Below are 24,498 nucleotides of genomic sequence, written 5' to 3' on the forward strand. Positions count from 1 at the left end.
AAAGTTGCTAAGAGAGTATTATAGTTTTGTCCACACAACGGTTGTTTGTAAGTCCCAAAACTAAAGGAGTTAGATATAGGGTTATATATACCAAAGTGATCAGGGTGACGAGTAAAGTTCAAATCCGGATGTATGTCTGTCCGTCCGTCTGTCCGTCGTGCAAGCTGTAACTTGAGTAGAAATTGAGATATCTTAATGAAACTTGGAAGGTTAAGTTCGAAGATGGGCGGAATCGGACCACTGCCACGCCCACAAAAGGGCGATAACCAAAAACACATAAAGACTATAACTAAGCCATAAATGAAGTTATGAAAATAAAATTTGGAACATAGGATCGCATTAGAGAGGGGCACATTTGAATGTAATTTTTTTGGAAAAGTGGGCGTGACCCCGCCTCCAAATAGGTTTTTTGTATATATCTTGCAAACCAATAAAGCTATATAAACCACACTTTCTGCAGTCGTTTCTTTTAGCCGTTTCCTTATACAGTCCAAAAATGAAAGAAATCGGATAATAACCACGCCCACCTCCAATACAAAGGTTAGGTTGAAAATTACTAAATTTGCGTTAATCCACTAACGAGAAACGTCAGAAACACCAAATTTTACATAAGAAATGGCAGAAGGAAGCTGCACTGAGATTTTTTTACAACTACGCCTACTTCCCATATAACTCAATTTTGAATCCCTCTGATTCGTTCACTTTATAATGTATACATAAGGAACCGATAAAGATAGCGAAATAAAACTTTACACAAATACTGTATTTGAGCTGTGACATCACTTGTGGAAAAATTGTCAAAATCGAACCTTGACTTTTCAAGGCCCCTGATATCAAACATGAAGAACTCAGTGCTTAAGGGTAATTTTTCATCGAAAACATGGGTAAATCTCTAAATAAATTGCAAGAATATAAAATGTTCGGTTGCACCCGAACTTAGCCTTTCCTTACTTGTTTTTTCTACTGTTTATATATATATATGTATAAGGAAATTAAAAGGCGTTGGCAGCCTTAGACCTTTTAGCTCCTTCAAACATTGCTTAAAACAATGGATACTAGAGGAAAACCTCAGGACTTGGAACATGTCCAACTTGTGGGGTAGTATTGACTGTGGGCAGATTAAATAGCTTCTACTTCTAGGAAATAAGCCGTATCATTAGCCACTTACCTCCAGATCCCACTTATACAAACATAGTATGGTAGAATCGGTCTAATGTAGGCCAAGTGCGGACGATAATGAGGCTAGAACGTTACCTTCGTATGGAGCCTGTTAACCCGTTCATGCCCAATGTTGGCAACATTATACTTACCGGCTTCTAACTCTCGCCATTTAAATTTTTTTAATCAGCGGTTTGTCAATTATGCAGACTTATGTGAGTTTTTGATTAATTGATTAATTTGAGTTAAGACTAATTTATATATTTCTCCGAAAAAAATGTTAGCTCCGTCCATTTTAATTCGGGCATGAGAGGGTTAAGAAAGGGAGAGTATCCTTTCTTGCTGGCTCTTGGAAAAACTTAAGAATCAAGTAGTTAAATGTCACATAACAGGGGACAGGGGATTCATTGTTGTATACCATTGTTGTTGCTCTGCATACGATAGAAATACAGTTTTCACATACAAACAAATGTATTACACACTGTACCAATTGTCTTCTGCACCGTATTTCAAACTTTTGGAGGGCTCCAAAGCATAATCAGTAAAACGACCGAACCCATAAATTCACCAAACCATCCCTTTTTGACACCTAACATAACAAGTCGATGAACTAAAAACACACTTTGCTAACGTTACAGCTCTGCTGCAACAATGCAGCAACTTCACTTCGAGCGGTTGTCGAGTACTCGTTATATGCGAGCTTTAGCATAAATCTAAACTTGTATGCAGATTAATTTAGAAGCCTGCGCCAGTCTCAGTACGAAGACAGCGCGCGGAGCATTATGCCGCTGCTAAGCGACCCTGGAAAAAATGATGAAACAAAAACAATTCCAGTTTTTTTAGTTTTTCCAAATCTTACATTTGTAGACAACCGTATAGAATCAGACGCTTTAGTTGCAACTGTGGCAAGTGTAGTTTTATTTAAGAGGTTTTTTGATTTTTGCTTTGTTTTCGGCGCGTTGGCATACATATGCGCGCATAACGGTTGATTTTACACACAACAAAGTGGTGCTGTTTTGGCACACCGACACGCCTATGCTGCTGCATGTTGCCACCGACGATGTTTGCATTTTTAAGTCCTTGCAAAATTCATTTTTTAACGCACACAGTGCTAAGCACTGGTTGTTAGGGTTGTTATGAACTGCATACACGCATATTTAAGCGTAACGGTATGCATATGAATGCCATGCGTAGAAGCTGAAATATACGAAATTCATGCTTGCAGTTTCATTTTACGTTTTACGTTTTGCATTCACGTTCTCGTTCTCGTTCTCAATTTTCATTTTTGCATTTTTAATTTCGACTTTTATTTTTTTCCAATTTTTTTCGATTTTTGCTTCGTTGCAATTTATCGCTGGCAACAATTTCCGCTCATGATTTTTATGCGAAATTCTCCGTAGTTGCTGCCACGCCCGCTTTTCAGCTGCCGCTGTATGCTGCCGTTACACGGATTCTCCGTTGGCTGCAAAGTATTAATGTAGATTGTAGAGTTTCTCTCGCCGCGCGCTTCGCCATTTGCATTGTCAGAACGCCTTTCAACGTGCCGTCACTTTCGTGCAGGGTGGAGAGGCGGAGCGGTGAGCGGCGTTTCATTGTGGCTGAAATTATGTACTGTTTACTTTTGTTGTGCAAAACAAAGCGAGTTTGCAATTTGTGCGTTTCATCAGTCGCACGTTGCCAGCATAATCTCTTGTAATACTCGCAACGTCTTCTGCTGTGCCATTGTATTATCGCATTTAAAAGTTTTCGTTTATTACAGCAAGGACAATGCTGATCTGAGCTGACTGAGGCCACTCGAGTGTGTGTAGCGGTGTGAATGCGAAATTACCCACCATCCACCATTGTAACGGTAAAAATCTACTTATAATATGAATTTAGTGTTGAACATGCACCTCATTTCTCTTAAAAAAAAAAAATAAATAAATATTGCAACTGCTACTCACCCTTGGTACAAATCACCTGCCGGCGATTGTGCTCATCTACGTTGCACGTGCACTCCGCCGGGCAGTTTTGGCCGGTGCCTGTCAGCACGGGCATGGCCAGCAGGCAAATCACGAACCACTGCAGCAGCATCTGGAATGAAAAGCAAGGAAAAAAGACTTTGGATCAGCATGAGTTGGAATTTCATAAAAACGAAGTTGCAGCAACAATTTGTATAGAATAATATTAAACTAAAATTATGTGTGAAATTCCTAATGAGCGGTGAAAAATGTTTTCATCAAATAGAAAATACAGTAGAACTTCCCTTACTCGAATCACCATACCAAAAACTTCGAGTTGGAAAGATTTCCGAATTACGAATGGTAATTTGTATGAAATTTTGACTTTTATTGCCAACTCAAGAGTTCAAGTTATGGATGTTCAACTGTATATGTATATCTTAAAAGAAAATGCATCCCATGAATTTGGTTGAATTCTGTCACAAAATTATATATATAAAAGGTTGACAGAGTATGTTAATCAAATGACATAAATTAAGTTTCGAAACCACAGAACTTTAACAGTTAAATTAAGCAATAATCCATAATAATATTGCTTATAATAAGAGAAAATAGCCACTAAATCCCCATATGACTTATGAGAGTGGCAAAATAATTGCATTTAAAATAACGAAAGTAGTCATTCATCATGACAATCACTATGTTTATGAAGGTTTTCTGCAAATTTATATGTAGATACTCCATCCAACCTTCTTCTATAAATAAGTCATTGGTTTTAAATTACAAAGCGTGCTTTCGGTGTGCGTGTCAACGGCAAATTAATTTCCCCAAAGCAATGCATCTAAATCAAAATGCGTTTCGTATAAATTTGTATGTATCAATTTAAGTTTCGGTTCATTATAAATACTGTGGGAAACTGAATGAATTATAAATGGTTTTCTACGCAGCACAAACAAATATTTAGTCTGACTTTGTGAATTTACACAGAAGATTGTCCATTGACAAATCTCATGAAATGTGACAATACGAGGTTTTTACAACTTTCATGCGTTTGTGTGAGCAAAGTGAGGCCTTTTCATTTTTAGAGATATATGGCGAACACAATCAGATAGGATATATCCGAACCGCCTTTTGGACGACGCTCTTCGTGAACACTTTTGTTGTTTGGTTGCATTTTCAAGATTTCACACAAATAATGAGATGTAAACAAACGACTATTTAGAAGACCTCAAAGCTTCACACCATCGAACCGATATCGAAATGTTCATGTCAATATAAATGTCTCACTTCTCAAATACTCTAGTATTTAAACGCAGTTCTCACGAATTAGTTTCAGACATTGAGCAAATCTGGTCTCGATCGATCGACCATTTTAATTTTTTTTTAACTATTGAAGTAGATATCTAAACTCAATTTCAAGTAAACCTTTTAAACACGTTTGCAGTTTTTATACTCTCGCACCAAAAGTTGCTAAGAGAGTATTATAGTTTTGTTCACATAACGGTTGTTTGTATGTAAGTCATAAAACGAAACTAGTTAAATATAGGGTTATATATATAAAAATTATCAGGATGACGAGACGAGTTGAAATCCGGATGTCGAGTCGTTAGCTGTTCGGATAGTTAAATAGTAATATATATTTTTTGCTGAAAAAATTAAAATAGTAAAAACTATAATGTTTATACTAATTGTAGATATTAATAAGTTATTTAATATATAAATAGAATATACATTTGTTCTATCATCGATAGTGTCTTTCTAATGTTTTCTAGCAAAACATATAGCCTATGTTACTCGGGGTGAATGTAGTTTTCCAATGGGGAAAGAATTTTTGAAATTCGTCACAGTAGTTTTCGAGTTTATTCTATACAAACATACATACAAATCTTTCCTCTTTATAATAGTCGTATAGATATGCTGATTTTCGTTATTCTATTAAACTTTATGCCGAATTTATGGGTAAAGTCGTATGTTATCTTAATAAAATTTCTTCAATAAATTGCGAGAGTATAAAATGTTCGGTTGCATCCGAACTGAGCCTTAACTTACTTGTTGATATTGTTTCGAACAGATGTGGCTTCAGTTTTCGAAACAAATTATCAGCAAAGGGATATCCATTTTTTTACATTTTACATTTCATCTCGTCTGTTTATTTTTGCACTTATGGCCAAGCACAATCAGTCGAGATCTGCTTTCATTTCTACACATCCTTTTGTACGTTCTGATTTCCAAATGGCTGCTGCGTAAATTAAGCTCAAATTAAGCCATTAGGCATTGGAAACTTTATCAAAAGCTCGGTTGAGCCTTTCCGGTGAGCAGCGTCGACAGCAGGACCTAAACACAAGCAACCGAATACGAACAAAACAGCTAACAACTAAAAGCCAGCAATCAACTGCCAAATGCCACTAACAAATACAACAGCAACAACAAGAACAAGTGTGCAACAAATCAGCAAACTCAATCGACTTGCAAACCCGCACTGACTGACTGTGTGACTGCCTGACTGAGAAAACGAACAAGCGCTTGCTGAACTATACTTTGCATAAAGAGCTTCTTCACTCCAACGGTGGTGCGGTGGAGGTGGTGCCAAAGTGCAGAGAACTGATATTAAGGAAGACATGGTGTGTTGGTGGTGAAAAAGAAATTTGCTTAAATGTTATCGGTATCAACTTTCAACACTGAGCAGCACTTAAGCAGCTACTGCGACGATGATGACGACGCTGGCGTCAAAGTCAAAGCAGAGCGACGGTGACAATGGCAGTGCGGAAGTAGACTCGGATTAGAAGACTGCCTGTCACTGAGTTGGCTAAGTGACTTTTTGTTGTTGGTGTTGCTGAAGGCACAAGTGAACATGTATGGACGTCGGTGTATTTGGGCGGGGTAAATGGTAATGATGAAATTGAACAGTTTAGCGGAAAAACACCAACTGCAGAGTGGCATGTGGCATGTGGCGAATTCGGCAGCAAAGTATTGAATGGTTTGTTGTGAATAGTGAATGGAGAATGGTGAATGGCAAGCAATGAATGCCGTTAACTGAACATACATAGTATGTAGCAAGAGCGTATGTTTTTTTTCTAAAAGCAACGAATAGGCGGGTAGAATGTGTATTGCATAAAAGCCGATGGGCTGTTTGCTGTTGGCAGTGTGGTAGGTCCATTTGAAATAGGATATGTTAGTCAATTACACGTGCCATTGCCTCCTTTGATGCGTGCACGCCACTCAAAGGTTAAGTTCATGTGCACTGCGCGTGTGTGTATGTGTATGTTTGGCAGGCAAGCTGCTGCTGCATGTAATCGAATATAATAAATCAAATAAAGCGGCTTGTCGTGTGGCAGTGAAGTGTACTTTGTGTTAAAGACCACGAAAAGTTGACCGCAAACCGACGTTGCACGTAAAAACAGCAAACTTAGTTGCAATCACACACTTACAAATGTACATAAGCACTTATTGTAAGAGAGCGATGAAGAGAGGTGTTACTTTAAAGCGAGTAGAGGTAATGGTTGATTGTTTCAGAATATTATTTGAAATGTGCACTGTTGATGGATTGTGAATATGGAAGTATTTCTGGAAATATAATATTACTGTATCCGCTGGAACACTGAACTGAGAGCATTTTTATGGCAAAGCTAATTGAAGGAATCGGGTCTCCAATGTTACGCTCTGGCCGAGAAGTGAATAATCAGCTCCTATACTAGAACCTAGAATATTATCAGATATCTCATTTGAAATAAGTATCGTAAGCCATAGTTGCGATAATTTACAGTTAGTTAACTCAACTAGTTTAATGATCTCTTTTGCGGACTTAATTATATACAAATACCAACGAAGATGTACCAAAATGAGTATTAATGCAATCCTTAGATCTCAAAGAAACAAAGCTAAAAACGAGGGATTAAAGATCCAATAACGTAATCGATTCATTATCTGATTTTAAGTATAGGTAATAATTCCAAAACATATTTTTTGAGTGAATGAAACCTTTACAATTCTATTACAGTGAAGCAGGGCTAAACTATAAGTTATTTATGATCATAATTATCCACTACTACTGCCACACCAATACCATTTTAAATTTCCAAAAATCTCAGTACACATGAGTTCAGTACACATCTCTATACTGTAGTCTTTCCAAATAAACTCAGACACACCTCTATGAGTTAATGAAAATAAGCGACTGCAACAATTGATGAATGACTAAATATGGATTTATGTATGCACTCAGTTTCTAAGTACCCCATACATACATAGGTTACTGAGAGATACAGAGTATATTTGTTGTGTTTGCAATTAGCAGTACGAAGAAGCTATAAAAGCTTAGCCTGTGCTCTGAACGAGTGCCAACCCCATTAAAAGCATAATACTAGAACATACGCAAATTTCACTCTTGAGTAGATGGAAACATATGAATGCCCGGAAATGTTAATGCATTTGAGCTAACCGCTGCTCGGTTTATGCAATTAGATCGTTCAATGCTCGGAATTTATAAACAACCAAATACTCAGGTGGATACTACCAAAGATGTATGGAAAGTATTGAATTTCGTCGAGACAATATTAAGCTGATAGAAAGGTGTATTTACTGGATAATGGGGATATCTTCATTAAACTTCGTCCAGTCAGTTTCCAAATGAAACTCCTTCGGGAAGAGATTACGGGAGAGGTAGAGCGAACGAAAGACCAAATTATGGTATTTTAGGTCAAAATAACTTAATATCAAATAGTCATCAAGCCGGTAAAGTGCAATAGAGGAATACGCATTTCTTCCACTAAGGAGACACACAAAATCTTCTCATCAAATAGAGAAGAGTTAGGCTAAGATTTTACCGGAGAGTTGATTTGAAATGATTTGAGATTTCAAGGATTACATCTAAAAAGTTGTCGTAAATTGGCTTTCATAAAATCCTTTGTCGTAAAACTATCCCGGACTCAAAAAGTCTCCAAATGTTCATTTTCTAAATAATATACATATGTAATTTGGAGAAACGTATATGAAAACGATAGTCAACTTCTTTTTACGGATTTACTGAATTTATTCAGACCATACTCTTGCTGCTAAAATGTTTGATCTATAAAGAAGTCAAATTAAGGACTAGGTAGAATCCGTCAAAAGTGGAGCAGGAGCAATTAAGTTCACGCAAAATATATAAAACTTTCATTTATACTCATTATTGAAAACTCTGGTCAACGAACAAGCAACCAGTTATCCATTCGTGGAGACACGATAACTGGAGGGTAATTCAAAGGTCATAATATTTCCAAAAAGGTCATTAAAATGAGAATTGTAACCATATTATTACATAATTGGCAAGTATTGTATAATATAAAATGTATTTTCTTTCGAACCAAAATATGGATTAAATGTACCTTTCTGTATGCCCCATAATATTGAAAGCCACGAAAGAAAATCAGCAGCGAAATATTTAAACATAATTTGTGTATTTTATTTATATAATTTGCGCTGCTATTCTGGTCTTTCTTTTTCCAATGCCGAGTACTGCAATAAATGCCCACACAGCATTTGCACTGAGCCGGGAAATTAGTTTTCGAGCACAATTTCTGTGCTTTGTTTTGTTTTTGTTTCTTTTCTTTTTTTTAGAAATTAGGCCAATTTAAATTTACCCCAACCCGCCTTTCATCCACTCAACAAGCTGGGTATATTTTACACAGAGCTTTATTGTTGTTGTTGTTGCAGTCATTGATGCGCATTTATGTAAATACCCGGCAACTTGTTCCTCATTTTGTTATTGTGAATTATATCCAATTTATTATTTGCAATAATATTTCGAGCGTAAATGTAATTTATCAATTTATAGTCCGCCAACCGACGCTATTCAAAAAGTGAAGCAGCGTAATATTCAATATACCGTTATTACGCCGACGGTCCAACATTTGCCGCACTTTACCATTACCCTTTCTGGTCGCCGGCTACGCTTGGGGCGTAGCACCATTATTGGTATGCCTGCACTGGCCGGCGCTTGTTGTTCGCTACTTGATCGCTGGGGTAGTTAAGTGGTTTGGGGCAGGTGCCGCCTGTTATTCCCATTCGTGCGGCTCGTGCTGCTCACTTCAGCGGAAAACTGTAATTGCCAATAAATGTGTTCATGAATTTTAATGTCGGCTATATTTCGGCAAAATGCTGAGAGCACCGTTAAAGGATAAGCATAATTCATTTGAAGGTTGCATTCTGTTTCGACTATACCGTTATTTATTTAGCCATATATTCTTCGCTATGAAAGTTTGATATCTTTTACACAATGAGCAAATAATCTAAGGTATTCTAACTTTAGTATTTGCACCAAGGGCCGGGGAAGTTAGCATTCCAGGGGATTTAAATAATTTTAATAGAATGCTCTTGAATTATACAAATTGTGAAAAAGCTGGAGAAATATTTCAGTTTGTATTGTTTATTTATTAGATGATTCTATATCATTTCTATTCTATTCAAATCTTAATTGATCAATTAGCTATTACAACAACAGTGTGATTGAGTTGAAAGTTGCTCTCTTATATGCTGTCTTTTTAAACATTATATTTTCGGCACAGATTTCGTTTTGGATCAGATTTGTCTCATATAGCCATATAATCTAAAGTAATAGCTTTTTCGCACAGGAGCTAATTGATCAATTAACCGGCTTCTGTTTTGATTTTAATCGAGTTGAAATTGAAATTGAAAAGCAAAACCGAAAATGTATGACTGCTGATCGTTTATCGTGTAGCCGGCAGTTCGAAGGGCAAAAACTGGTTTCTCAATTAATGTTTTAATTGATCAAATAATTTGACGAAAAGGCTATAAGGGAAACCGATGTCCGATTTTTTCCATTTCAAAGGTGTTTCTCCAATAATTGAATGATGATATTCACTTAAAATTTTTGAACAGACCCGTATTCCTCTGTTTAACCAAAATTGTGTTTCTGTTACTGTTTTTGAGACAATTTCGTTTTTTTAGTAGTTTTGAACATAACTGTATATGACAGGCCGATTTACCCTTATTTCCAATCTTTATTATACTTTTCCCACGGAAATTTTGGACCCAGTTTTAGCACCATTAATAAAGTTATTCATGTGCGTTGATGAATACAAATAATATTTGATACGACGCCTCTCTGCTCGATTCGTCATTATAACTTAAAATTAGACGAATCATAAACCGCTTTAAACCCAAGACCGCCTATGCGAACACAAATTTTGTAGATCTGCACTAACTTGGACAAGCCAATCAAACAACTCAATTGCACTTAATATTATTTATATGAGAGCATACATATGGCAATATTGCACATCTATTCGCCACTCATATGGAAACAATAAAAATGCTATCATCATAGATGAACGTCAGTAAAACATATTAAAGGTTTTAAAACAGCTTTCAGTCACGTGCGCGCCATATTCGATTTCATTGATGATTTGTGTTGTAATGCCGCCGGCAATATGTCAAATTAATCGCTATGAATTTGAATTTTAAGTAATTGGATTTGCACGGCTCTTCCACAATCAATTGGTGTACAAAATAGAAACGATAAATAAATAAATAAATTATGAGTGTTTGTTAATTGATTGGCTTTGCACGTTACACTGTGGGCTCAACGAACGTGTTGAAAATAAAATTTATTTATAATTCAAGCAATAAAATCGATTGAAAATATCTTTTAAGCTGCTTGTATTTTTAATGTAAAATTGTAATTAAATTTAAAGCAACTCAACGAGAGCCTCAAAACTAGAATGCCCGTAACTTATTTGTTTTTGTTGTAACGTCGTGGTGGGTCAGTGTCACAATTTCTCGCGTCACCCTCGCACTTTACTGCACTAAATCTTCCGCCGCATTTCTACGTTGGTCTGGGGAATCTAAAGTGTTGTAATCGTCGTGTCTTTCCCTTTGACCTTGTGCTGGGACAAGTGCTTGCAAATTGCCGCGCGATGGAGGAGATGTGCTCGTTTTTCTTGGCTGCTAAAACAATCGTGCTGCCATGTAGGGAAAATATAGAGCAACAAAGGAAGCTTTCGAAACCGTTTAAAAAAAAGCGAATAAAAGCGCTAAGTAAAATATTTTAGAATAAATCTTAAAGTAAGCAGATGAGTGAAAATATATTCGCTTTAAACCCTTGGTGTTTGATCGGGGATAGGGTTAGTAATCTTACTCTTATAATATGTTAATTTAACTTGGGTTAACTTAACTTAACTTAGTTTAATTTAACTTCAGTTGCTTCAACTTAACTTAACCTAGTTAAACATAACTTAACTTAAATTAGTTTAACATGACTTGTCTTAACTGAACATATCTCTACTTTACTTAATTTAACTTAATTGAATATGTCGTTACATAAGTAATGTTTTTTTTGACTTTTTTTTAATTTTTCCAATCTTCTTTACATATTTTAGGACATACTTTCAAATATTCCTGCAGACATCATTCACTTGATATGCTCCAACACTTTAGCCCTCTAAATAGATACAAACCCGCATAAATAGTGAAAGGTAGAAACCGTATTACAACAATTTTGCTAGTTATCTCTTTAGTTATATGCCAACACCAAACGACACATAGCAGCACACGGAAACGCGCATGGAAATAACCGCTTTAATGGCAATCTCTGCGGCTTAAAAGTAGAGCATAATAATGTGTGCGCTCGCGCTGAATTTTTCAATATCACAGCAGGTTGCAAGTTTGCACTTTCAAGCCGTGTGGCATGTGAGTGTATGTGTGCGTCTGACGCATACGATGCCACTTACATACAAAAGTGACATTACATGGCACATTACATACGCTTTCAATACAAATATTTAAGCAGGCATAGCAGACACATGCATATGGCTACGCTTGGAGCAGTTAAGTGTGCCTTCTTCCAACGCACGTATACTCGCAACAACGCGCCCGAATTCGAGCACGTACTATTTAAGTAATCGCTACAAACGCTTTCCACACCAGAAACAAAGTAAACACGCGTTCACTAGAAGCGGCGCGCAAACGATGCTGTCTGACCGACCAGACGCAATATATTGCCGAAAGGTTGTAAGGCAGCTGCGCAGCGAGTCAAGCAGCGAAATTACACGGCCATCTTCTCGCCTACTTTGACTTTAGCTGCTTATCTCACTTGTGTCTGCTCGCATGCAGTGGTGACTGGAATAGTTGTGCTCATCGCTGCCGCTCAGTCTACAGATGTGTCTACTTGTCGCGCGTTCTTCGCTGCGGAGCTATTGTATCATGTGTGTACTAAATAAGTATACATATGTATGTATGTAAATATGTACTATATATAAACAAATATGTATGTATGAGCTTGGCGTATTGATAAAACGAGAATTTGTTGTCGCACGTGTTGATGTTAGGGTTTGTGAAGAAGCTTCTTTTAAATTCCAGTAAAGACCGCACGTTTTCAATGGGTTGCCGTCAAAATAATTGACAGAGCATAATTTTGTAAAGCTACAATAGCGAGACTAATGAAACTATTTGTTAAATGGTATTAAATATTTCAGCGTTGTTGGGAATAATTCGAATAAAAATGTGATTGTTAACACCATCATTAGTGTTAAAATAAATTCTACTGGGGTTTAAACGAGTATGATATTGCAATTACATCGTTTTCGTTAAAGTCTCTTTTTTGTCTAATTTAATTCAAATTGATTCCAAAATGCTCATGCCATGCATGATTCCAAACTTAGTACTGCTCACTGAGCTGTTTGGAACACAAAACTAGTAACCCTACTCCAACAACAACCCTTTGTATAAGCTAGCTAATATGGAAAGTAAACTAAAAATCTATTTTTAATTACTTCAAGATCCAAGCACAAACCCTCCACAACCTCCACAGCATCAATTCCGTTATCAAACTACAATGGCCCGTCTAGTGCTTAAAACTATTTAGATTATAAATATTTGATTTCAGAAATTGTTTAAATGCGAATTTCTGTTGATAAACCACCGTCATTCCCATCCTCTGCAGCAAAACAAATTTAAATTTTATTGAAAATGTCAGCTTAATGACATAATTCTGTAGTACTCAACGGAAACTTTTTTGATGTGTTTTAACTTTTCCATAATCCATTCAATAAAAGTAAGTGCAAAATAAAATCGTATACCGAATAGAGTACAACAAAAGAGCACACGTGGAAAAAAGTGGAAGAGAAAAAAGCAAAAACATTGAACTACACTGAACTTTTCCTATTAATTAAGCAAAGCAGTAGCCTTGAGAAGAGTCAGCGATGGTACGGGCTCAACTGCGTGCACAATTTTATATCCGTTACCACATGGTTGCATAGTCCAATGCAAATGTATGTGTGTGAATCAAAAACGGTTACGGTAAGTACGAATAACTGAGCAAAAAATATGTAATGCTATGTCAAGGCCGTAATACATTCTAAGGTACTTTTAAGTATTTCATTAATAATTCATTAGCACGAATATAATTGCAAATAAAACCGTCTAAGTGGCGGAATTTAAGTGGAATTTTTGCGATTTTTTTATGTCAAAAATTTAATTATTAAAAAACTACTCCGAAGTGGTTGGTGCAAGAACTTAACCTGAAGAAATGGAATCACTGAAAAGTTAGCACACGAAGTCCGACCTCTACCACTTCTTTTAGGCAAGACGTCTAACACTCTTGTTATAGAGAAACTGTTCAAATCTGAATAACTGAAAACCGATCACTACTGTCGAAGATGTCTAGAATCTGACGAAATTAGTCCTCTCGGTTTACTTGTAATTTTGATTTGGCGGTCTTCAGATCAAGACATTAAGCAACTATCAGTTCTAAATATCTAGTCAGTAACACCAAAATCTGATTTTAGAGATAAGCAGCCACCTAATATGAAAGATTCAACGGTCTCCGCTACCTCTAAGACTGTTATTCTGTTTCTCACAATACAAAAGTTCAAATCATCGATTCTACCAAAAAAAAAAAAAAACAATCAGTAAGACATGTCTAAGTCGGGTGAAACCGAACATGTTATACTTTCACAACTAATTTATTTAATTTTATCAAGATACAATTTGACCCATAAATTCATTGGAATAAGAAAAATCGCTTATATATGGAAGTTGCCATAATTTGTGGATCGAGTTCTCTCATTTCCGACAACAAACTTCAGTATATTCAACATTATACATTCACACAATTTTGTTGAAAGAACTTACCATAGTGTATTCAACAAAGTGAACTAAGTATATGACATTTAATCCTTTTTTTCCCGAATTCGACATGTTTGTTGCCATTGATTTAACCCTTACATTTATTCAAAAATTCTAATTTTTAAATTCAAAAGTAAACGAATTTCAAACCAAAAAAAATATTTTTTAAATGAATATAAGAAAATGCCGAATACTTTCTGCTTATGCAAAACAACTCATGGAAGCAATTTACTAATGTTTTGTGCTCCAACTGGCAAATTGCAAACAATTTTATCAATATATATTATATTGTTCAAGATAAAAAAGACGGGTTAATGTAAACAAATACATGAATTGTTTACTATTTTATTGTCAAAACCGGGTATGTCAAATACTTAGTTCACTTTGTTGAATACACTTTGGAACTTACATATTGATCGATATGTATACTATACTAAAATTTTGAAAATTAAAAATTTTGAAATTATATAAGGTTTATGGTGACTTGCGGAACTATTGAACTGATTTAGTAAATTTGTAGCACCAGGGTACATTATCAACGGCATGAGACGATTATGTATTTGAATTGCATTGAGATATATCATAAATTTACTGATATTTACGGTAAAATGTACAGTTCAGTTCAAAATGGTTTTATATGGAGAGTAGGTAAGATTGTCAACCGATTGAAATATCATAATACAGCTTTACTGGTTTGTGATATATAGTATGTATGTGCATTACATACAACAGTTGGGGGAAGAATACTATTATACTCTGAGCAACATGTTGCGAGAGCATAAAAATGAATTAATTAACTTTGATAAGCGACAGACCCTTATCAGTGAAAATGGTCACAAAGTACAAAAGTTCAATTAATAAAATATCAATTAAAAAATTTAAAATCCTTGAATTTGATATTTAATTCGCTACTAAATAACTGGACGCGGAGACGTTTGAAAGACAAATCGGTTTTTTTTTATTTTTATTTTTTGGTATTAATCGCCAAGTGTCTCAAAGAGCATTAGGTGAGGTTAAAATTTTTATTTCATTATGTTATGAAATAATTCCAGGAATAATAATATGAACATATGTATATATGTTTTCATGATGCTGAGAGCCCGGTTGGTGGTGATGGTCCGATTTGGAATATGTGTACCAATCAAGTTTGTTAAAGAGGTAATTTCAATTGAATCCCGAATAAAAATTAAAATGCTATATTTTCAACAATTTGTAGCAAACCATACGCACTCCAATGTGAAGTGAAATCATGCTACAATAGCAGCAGTAGTGAAAGTTTCGGAAAACTTTGCACAAATTCCCTTTAAGCATTTTATTTAAACCGACGTCAATGCGGTCTTTCTGAATTTGCAACTAAATTATATTCTATGTTGCCAAATGTTCAGTGGTAAGCAAGCGATAACAGTTATTTACGTACATATATGTAAACAACATAAACATGAACACAGCCACCTTCACACAAAGCGGAAATTCAATCTGCACATCCGGTTGGCCGTTTCGAAATTTCGAACCTTATGCAAATATCTACCGGTGCGTGGCAACGCACCGCACTCTACATTTGCGCATCGTTCCCCCGAAATAACGCCGGAGTGGCCCTACTTACGAACGTTGCTTGGTTCTCTTGTGCGTTTGATTGTGGGAGCACTCACTCTGTTGTGAAATCCTTTTAATATTCTCAACACTTATTTTTGGGGATTTTCATTTGGCGTTCGTTGCGTAAAACTTTATAAAAGTTATGTTTTTTTCTTTTAGTTTGTTTCTTTTATGGTTTTGTTTTCTTTTCTTTTGTATCAGTTGGGCCAACTTGTGACGCTACCAAGCCAACGCACTACGAATTACCAAAATGTATGCAAGTATGTACGTCTATGGTGAATGAACGCCTTGATTTGACCCTTTATTAGCCAAGAGTAGGTGTAAAGTTTTAAAGAAATATTGAATTTTCCACTGAGGCTGCCAAATTGGCACCATACCAAGATTTTCCCGTTTTTTCCCTATTGCTTGTCCTTCTGTTAGTTAGCCTTTGTTAGCAAGACAAAGTATTCAGTTTCATTTCGTTGAGAATGCAAATTTGCTACTACTTTCAATTAAGTCTCCAACGTCGGGAGAATCAGTGTTGAGCAACAGAATTCGCTTCAAATCGTATAATGTTTTGTGCTTGATGTAGCAAATATGACATTGACTCATTGTCGCATTGTAACATTTCACAATTGCATTGAGCATATCAGCTACAGCTGAAGATAGTAGCAATCAAAAAGATCTTTCATAAGGTCAGAGTAAGTAATTATCGCGCTTTGTTATGGAAAATGACGCTACGCTGCCTTCGTTGTCATCAAAACAAATATATTTTGTGTATAATAATCCTATAGATTACATATAAAGTAACAATATATTGATAATATAATATAAAATAAAGGGTGCTTTTTTAAGCTTTGGTTCTGAAGAAGACATAAAACACGCAAACAATTGAAAGTTTATGGTCAATAATTTAGCTTCATTATAAATATAAGGGTTTGCCAATAATTTTTTTTCTGAGAATAATTTCGGGCAAGTAACCGCCGAGGCTGGGTCGAATAATTTCCCGCCGAGAGGTCAAATTTTTGACCTCTTTTTGCAGCAATTCGAGTCGTATGTCAGCAATAAACGTTGCTTCTGAGTAAGTGTGCTCATTATGGCAAATAGCAAACCAAATTGAGTAAAAATCAAGTAACAGCTGCCAAAAAGACCAACTCCTAAAAAAATGTATTGTTTAATTGAAAATCACATAAATACAAGTAAGGAAAGGCTAATTTCGTGTGCAGCCGAATATTTGATACTCTCGCAACTTATTGCTATATTTTTATTAAGATAACACACAATTTGACTCATATATTAGGCATAAAGTCCAATACAATAACGAAAATCATCATATATAGTACATAGGTTGAGGTAATTCCTGAACCGATTTCACTCATTTTTACCACCAACATACACTATTAGAAGAAAAAGATTTCCTCTGAATTAAATTAAGATATCTAAGAGATTTACCGATATTTTCGGTGAAAAATTAGCCTAAGGCACTGAGTTCTTCATATTTGATATCCGGAGGATTGAAAAGTTATAGTCCGATTTCAACAATTTTTTCGCAAGTGATGCCAAAGATCATATATCGTATTTGTGTAAAGTTTTATTCAGTTATCGTCATTGGTTCCTTATGTACATATTATAAAGCGAAGGAATGAGAGGAATTCAAAATTGAGTTAGATGAGAAGTAGTCGTGATTGTGAACCGATTTCTCCCATTATCCACACGTGTCTTCAGAAAATGCTATATACCGAATTTCATTGAAATCGGTTGAATAGTTACTGAGATATGGTTTTGGACCCATAAGTGGGGACGCGACTCCCATTTACCATTTTGTAAAAAAATCTTAGTGCAACTTGTTTCTGCCATTTCTCCTGTAAAAGTTCTTCATCGATATCTTCACTAGTGCTTAATTTATATATTGTAAAGTAAAATATTCAGATCGTCTTCAAAGTTCTGGTATGTAGGAAGTAGGCGTGGTTGTTAACCGATTTCATCCATTTTCCTCACGTGTCATCAGGGTGTCAAGAAAATATTATATACCGAATTTCATTAAAATCGGTTGAGTAGTTCCTGAGATATGGTTTTTGGCCCAGAAGTCTGCGATGACACGCCCGTTTTCCATTTTGTAAAAAAATCTGAATGCATCTTCCTTCTTCTATTTCTTCTGTACAACCTAAACTTTGAATGGAAAGTGGGCGTGGTTATTATTCGATTTCTACTATTTTCATGATATGTGGTGGGGTACGTAAACAACTGCAGAAAGTTTGGTGTATATAATAGGTCTACAACTTTGCTTCCGCCGTTTTTTTTGTAAATTTAAAGCTTTTCACTTTTCACTTAGGACAGCTTCACCATACGTATCCGAAAGCATTCGATGAGCCTCAGCCGCACTTTTCTTGGAATTAAAAAAAGAAAACCAAAATTTCCCGCAAATGTCGAGAATTCGGCTCAAAAAGTGACATTTTCAGTTGAGAATAAGTTTGTGATGTAAACAGATCTCTACAAAATTTTGTTGGGTTAATGTTGACACAAATGCCCAAGATCGATATAAAAAACAAAATCGATTTAATCGACCAATGCTTGACCCTAGAGACATCTATTGGAAAACGGCGGAAGCCAAGTTGTAGACCTAATAGCTTTATTGGTTTGCGAGATATATACAAAAAATATTTCGAGGCGTGGCCACGCCCTCTTCCTCAAAAGAATTATATCCAAATATGCCCCTTACTAGGGCGATCCTTTATTCCAAATTTTCTTTTATAACTTTATTTATGGCTTAATTATGACACTTTATGGGTTTTCAATTTAGCCATTTTGTGGGCCAATGGACCGATTTTGCCCATCTTCAAAAGCAACCCTTTCACAGTCCCAAGGAACATGTGTATTTCGTCAATATATCTCAATTTTTACTCAAGTTATCCGTTGCACGGACGGACGGACGGACGGACAGACAAGTATTCGGATTTTGACTCGTGACTTACAAACAGCCGTTATGTGAACAAAACTATACTACTCTCAGTCACATTTGTTGCGAGAGTAAAAACACCCTGTATATCGACAGCTAGGAAATATTTTAGATTACACATACAACCATACATTAACATATTTTAATGACGTTCACTAATTTATAATCAACAACCTTTTAACCTATGAATGACAATTTAGCGTTTCACAGTACTCACATACAGTTAGGGTCTTCACAAGTTGTCATAACGCCTTTTAAATTAATAAAATCATAAACTTCTACACTGATTTAAATAATTTGTTTATGGGTTGCTTATATGAGTTATATTGTTCATTTTTATTTAACTTGAAAGTTTTGTTTTAAATTTCTATATTTCGTATTGTTCAATGATAATTTCGGAAAAATAAGTATGTTCTTATTAGATAACATTGTCGCTATATCTGCTTACAATAAAAAAAACAGTTACTGGTCTCACCGTCATAGAAATTGTAGTAATTTATTTACGCCCTGCGATCAAAGGTGTTTTCCGTTAACAAGTATGCTCGACCAAGTGTCTTCAATGCACAATCCGTAGATATATTCTCACATGATCCTGTGGCATACGTTTCGCACCCTCTTCGCTTTTCACAAATGACATACAAAGGGTTATTGCATGGATAATCATACATATAAGATTCTTTAAAAACATCAAGCAACAGACAATTTTGTTCTTTGCTATTGTCTGGTTCTCCGGCAGCGTATTTCGTGTAAAGCAATGGTCGTCCAGTGCTGAGCGACACGTATGTGCCTTCTTCTGCCAAATCGTTGCCACTAATCCAGTAATCTGTGTTATTGAGATTATTTGCATGTAAATAGACATGTAAGCCCTTCAGTTCGGTTTCAGAATCGATTGTGACCAAGTCACCATTAAATGTTCGACAGTAGTTTGCGGCCGCGTACCAATTCATCTAAAACGTTCCAAATATTAAAGTAAAATGCAATAGGACACATGCCAAGTACTCAGTCATAGTTACCTTTACTGCACTAAATATTATGTAGTACTTTTCACCAATTTTCGTAAAGAGGTCAGTATCTAAAACCGCACAAATAAAAATTAGTGATCATATTTCAGCTGGAAGACGATAAAACTCACCACCATATTTTAGAGGGTTTGATAAGACACTCGTAAGGCACAATATCAAAATAAAAGTCTTTGTTTTCAGCATAATGAGTCTGCTTTCCTTCTGAAGAGAACTGTAAGTGTGAACTCAACGCGATGCACCGAAAAACTAAATTCTTTCTTGAGTTGCTAAATGCAAATATTGCATTACGAATATATTGTATTTATACCTAGACGACCGCTGTGACAAAGTGAGTTTGCATCCATGTTCGCAACGATAATCTGTCGACTCCGAAAAACGCTTTATCAGTGATATTGTCAAAAAACTGGCTTTTAACCTTTCGAAACAAACAAAAATAAATAAATCTATACTACCAAGCGTCTTATTCCTCATGGGTCCGAAATGTCAGTGCTCAATGCTTCTGTTACATTCCAAGCTTTGACGAAGATAGGGCTGTACCTGAACCCGAAGACAAGTCTTTGAAGATGACAGCAGTCAGAAATTGTTTTCTTAAAGCCCTTAGAGACGATCAAATAATCACGTCAAGCATTGCATATGTGTGGGTAATGTTCACTTGTGTTTTGCCCGAAAACGTTCAAATAAACTTGTCAAGCATGATTTTATATTTGCTCTGAGTGTGTTCGGTTTTCATGTAAACATCGGATGGTGATATGCTTTTATTGGCATTTGCTGGAATTATATGTATTTAAAAAATATAATTTTTTTTAAAACAAATTCTTATCGCGTCCTCTTCTCATCCCGATTACTATATGCTTAATTTTTATTGTCTCATAATGCTAGCATTGCTGCGTTCAATATACCGATATATGCATTTTATTTCGTCCGCGCATCTGTCCATGTTGAACGTCAGAAGGCAAATGTGCTTTTTTCGTCAAGCTTGAGTGGGGACGATCAAATGATATAATGTGAAAATAGTCCAAATCGGATCACAACCATGCCTACTTCCCACATACCAGAACTTTGAATTCCATCTGAATCGCTTACTTTACAATACATAAAGTAAACACTAGTGAAATACTGCATTTAAAGAGTGGCATCGCAATTCTAAAAATCGTCGAAATCGGTCCATAAGTTTTCAAGACCCTATATATCGACCTCAGTGGTGGACCCCAGTTCTGCTAACAATTTTTTTACCGAAAATATAGGTAAGTCTCTCAGATATTTTGAAGAAATTCAGAGGACATTTTTTGCTTATAATAATATGTCTCCGTGCGAAAAATGGGTGAAATCGGGTCATAACTTCCCCTATCTCCCATATACCTAATATAAGGGCTTTGAAACTTTCAATGGTCTTTCTACCATATATGTATATGCCGAATTGTGGATCAAATTGTTTATGATCTGTGCAATATTTCGAAAAGATTTCTGAAGAAAAAGAAAAAAACAACAAACACATGAAAACAAGAGAACATGAAAATTTTCATTAGCTCTGCTGTGCTACCGCTACGCCAGAGCATAGCGCAGAATTAAATTTTTTGCTCCCGCTCCAGCTATAGTTTTTTACATAACAAAACTCGGAGCAGAGTAGAGCACATACTTTTACATTGTTATGCTAAGACTATGCAGTGGCTCTCGACAAAGTGAGAGCGGTAGCAAGAGTAAAATGAAATGCTATGAGAGTAGCGAAGTTTTTCAAACGCTGCGCAGAACCTTTCTCTCGCAAACCCCAAGAGTCGTCTTATCGAATGTTGCCATCGTCTAAGTTTCAGCGCCACACATCAGGACGGGAATAATGAGCGACTTATAGAGTTTGATTTTGGTTCGTCGAGAGAGGACTTTACTTTTCAATTGCCTACTCAGTCCAAAGTAGCAGCTGTTGACAAGAGTGATTAGACGAAACTATCTACAACTTCAAAGTTAGTTAAGTTAAGTCAGTTTGCATAACACTTTTAAATATTCTTCGTTCGCGATCACACTATACGCTAAACAGATTTATGCAAGAAATACCGAAAACTTTGAATATACTTAAAAGTATTGCACTGCAGTTTTATATTTCGTATTGTTTTATGGTAATAACAGAAGAATAAGTAAAAAGCTTTGGTGGTACTAAATCTGCGTTCTACATGAAGATTTACAAAAACAAGTAATGTTCTCACCGTCATAGAAATTAATGTACTTTATTTACGCTCTGCAATCAAAGGTGTTTCCCATTCGCAAATATGCTCGACCAAGTGTCTTCAATGCACAATCCGTAGACATGTTCTCACATGATCCTGTGGTATACGTTGCGGACACTCTTTGTTTTTCACAAATGACATAATTCATTCCACTGCAATCATAATCACGCATATAAGAGTCTGTAGTAACTTCAAGATATAGACAATTCTGTTCTTTCTGATTGTCCGGCTGTCCGGCTGTCCGGCAGCGAACTTAGTGTAAATCATTGGTCGTCCAGTGCTGAGCGACATATATTTGCCTTCTTCTGCCAAATCGTTGCCACTAATCCAGTAATCTCTCTTTATGAGATTATTTGCATTTAAATAGGCATGTAAGTCCTTCAGTTCGGTTTCAGAATCGATTGTGACCAAGTCACCATTAAATGTTCGACAGAAGTTTGCGGCCGCGAACCAGTTCATCTAATACGTTTCAGATATTAACGCAAAATGCAATCAAACACATGCCAAGAACTCATTTATAGTTACCGTTACTGCACTAAATATTATGTAGTACTTTTCACCAATTTTCGTAAACGCGTGAGTATCTAAAATCGCACAAATAAAAATTAGCGATCATATTTCAGCTGAAAGACGAGAGAACTCACCATCAATTGGAAGGTTTGATAAGACACCCGTAAGGCACAATAACAAAATAAAATTCTTTGTTTTCAGCATAATGAGTCTGCTTTCCTTCGGCTGAGAACTGTAAGTGCGAACTCAACGTGATGCGTCGGAAAACTAAATTCTTTCTTGAGTTGCTAAATGCAAGTATTGCATATATAATACTAATATATGTATATATTGTATTTATACCTAGACGCCGCTTTGGCAAAGTGAGTTTGCATGCATGTTTACAGCGATAATCTGTCGTTTCCCGTAAAATGCTTTATCAATGAAGAGCTAAGTTCGAGTTTAATCGTATAATTTATATTTTTTATTGTGTATTTGACATAAAGCCCACTAGAATATTGAAAATCATTATTTATAGTATATTTTGTTTTATAGTGGGTTGTGGTCATTCCTGGAACGATTTCACTAATTTTCATCCCCAAGATTCACTTTATTTTGCATATTAACCGGTATATATGGTATAATATGTATGTTTGAATATCTTAGTATTAGGTATATTAGAACTAGGGTAATTAATTACGCGAGCCATTATCCATTTTTAGCACAGATACACAATATTATGTGGCAACGTTTTTCTTTGAATTTCAAGAAAATATCTGAGATATTTAATGATATTTTCGGTATCCGTAGGTACTGTGGTGCTGATGTTATTTGGGACCATCAGAAGGTCTTAGATAAGTAAATGCCATATAAAGTTGTATTCTGATATTCTCATTGGTGCCGGTTTTATGTATTGTAAAGTAAACGAATCAGAAGGAATTGAAAATTATGTTAATATTGTGCACAAAATTGGAATGAAATAGGTCGACTAGTTCCTGAGGTATGGCTTATGACCCTGAAGTGGGCGGCTCCCGTGTAAAAAACTATGTAGATGTATGGATAAAAATTACTCGCTTGTTATTCTTTAGTTGATTGCGCCAGTTCGCTTGCTTTATACCAGTTGTTTGTTCGATTCGGTAGTTTTCTAGTGAGAACTCGCATAATCGTTGTTGACGCTGAATATAGATTGAATTCAATTAGCGTTTCCTTAAATGTATCAGTTTGTAATGTTTCTAAATGTAAAGAAAGCTGAGCTTCATATAAATTTTCTTAAATCTGAGTATATAATGCAGAAATGATTTAATTTAAGAGGTCTACTTAGCAAATCCACAGCACAACTCCTGTATTATTGCATTAAAAACTCACGCTGGTAATATAATTAAAGGGCATAAAGACTAAAGCGAAAGTAGCAAAAGAAATGAAGTTGAGGAACTTGAGAAAAAATAATTAATGCGAAACATTTGTTAAACATTTTCAATGACAATTTTAATTAAGAGGAAGCCTTACACCCAGCTCCTGAACAAATATTTCGACACACACCCACCGTAGAATACACACATGTGTTTAACACTTGGCTGAGCAATAATACAGGCGTCACATATTTCCAAAAAGCCAGTAAATGAGTGTGGAGCACATGAACACGTGGACACACAACACTTGCACGCTCGTTAATAACGCATGTTCCTACTGCCTGTATGTATGTCGGAACATAGGCACTCTCTCCACGTGTGGCCTCTACGCCAATATGTCTGCAGTGTAGCGCTGCCATTAAGAATCTTCTTCTTATTTAAGCAACATCCACTCCGACGATGCCGACAAGAAACGAGCCTGCCACAAACAATATGCCACTTTCCCCCATCATCCGGCTCAGTACGCCGTAGACACTCATGAAATCTTGCACCACCTACGTTGCCGCCAACCGCTCACTCCGTGTAGGAGCATTGCCAGCAAGCGTTGTAACGCAGAAAATAACGACACGTCACTAATTGTTTCCGGTGTTCATTAAGCGTAGCAACAACACCACG

At 35.9% G+C, this 24,498-nt stretch overlaps 3 protein-coding genes across 5 annotated transcripts in view; all 3 read right to left on the bottom strand.

Moving 5' to 3' along the window:
- LOC105212868 (toll-like receptor 6) overlaps positions 1-24,498 on the bottom strand; it is a 176,575-nt gene that overhangs the window by 36,464 nt on the left and 115,613 nt on the right. Inside the window, exons 1-2 of one of the 2 annotated variants that reach the window (XM_054226635.1) lie at positions 16,190-16,593; positions 3,102-3,231 (exon numbers count right to left, since the gene is read on the bottom strand). In XM_054226635.1, coding sequence (XP_054082610.1) covers positions 3,102-3,231 — 130 coding nt within the window. In that variant the 5' untranslated portion in view covers positions 16,190-16,593. Of the gene's footprint in view, positions 1-3,101; positions 3,232-16,189; positions 16,594-24,498 lie in introns of those variants that run through there. The other variant, XM_011185192.3, reaches the window with a different exon arrangement.
- On the bottom strand, positions 19,060-20,499 carry LOC105212867 (C-type lectin 37Db). 2 transcript variants are annotated; one of them, XM_011185191.3, is made up of 3 exons: positions 19,883-20,499; positions 19,761-19,819; positions 19,060-19,694 (listed from the first exon to the last, which is right to left on the bottom strand). In XM_011185191.3, exons 1-3 carry the CDS (start codon positions 19,950-19,952, stop codon positions 19,248-19,250), a joined length of 576 nt encoding a protein of 191 aa, XP_011183493.1. In that variant the 5' UTR covers positions 19,953-20,499; the 3' UTR covers positions 19,060-19,247. The 2 variants fall into 2 exon arrangements, with proteins under 2 accessions (XP_011183493.1, XP_011183492.1); XM_011185190.3 differs by having other exon boundaries at positions 19,880-20,224.
- On the bottom strand, positions 21,829-22,790 carry LOC128919762 (C-type lectin 37Db-like). The gene is made up of 3 exons (XM_054226636.1): positions 22,630-22,790; positions 22,511-22,569; positions 21,829-22,444 (listed from the first exon to the last, which is right to left on the bottom strand). The coding sequence occupies exons 1-3, from the start codon at positions 22,697-22,699 to the stop codon at positions 22,130-22,132; spliced, it is 444 nt and encodes a 147-aa protein (XP_054082611.1). The 5' UTR covers positions 22,700-22,790; the 3' UTR covers positions 21,829-22,129.

Source organism: Zeugodacus cucurbitae, chromosome 3 (genome assembly GCF_028554725.1).
Source record: "Zeugodacus cucurbitae isolate PBARC_wt_2022May chromosome 3, idZeuCucr1.2, whole genome shotgun sequence".
NCBI lineage: Eukaryota > Metazoa > Arthropoda > Insecta > Diptera > Tephritidae > Zeugodacus > Zeugodacus cucurbitae.

What these genes read in the sequence shown, in the direction of transcription:
- LOC105212867 (XM_011185190.3), bottom strand. Translation starts at nt 19,952, where the DNA reads ATGCTGAAAACAAAGACTTTTATTTTGATATTGTGCCTTACGAGTGTC. An exon ending in AAACCCTCTAAAATATGGTG is followed by an intron (nt 19,820 to 19,879) that starts GTGAGTTTTATC and finishes GTGCGGTTTTAG; the next exon opens with ATACTGACCTCTTTACGAAA. An exon ending in TAATATTTAGTGCAGTAAAG is followed by an intron (nt 19,695 to 19,760) that starts GTAACTATGACT and finishes GGAACGTTTTAG; the next exon opens with ATGAATTGGTACGCGGCCGC.
- LOC128919762 (XM_054226636.1), bottom strand. Translation starts at nt 22,699, where the DNA reads ATGCTGAAAACAAAGAATTTTATTTTGTTATTGTGCCTTACGGGTGTC. An exon ending in ATCAAACCTTCCAATTGATG is followed by an intron (nt 22,570 to 22,629) that starts GTGAGTTCTCTC and finishes GTGCGATTTTAG; the next exon opens with ATACTCACGCGTTTACGAAA. An exon ending in TAATATTTAGTGCAGTAACG is followed by an intron (nt 22,445 to 22,510) that starts GTAACTATAAAT and finishes GAAACGTATTAG; the next exon opens with ATGAACTGGTTCGCGGCCGC.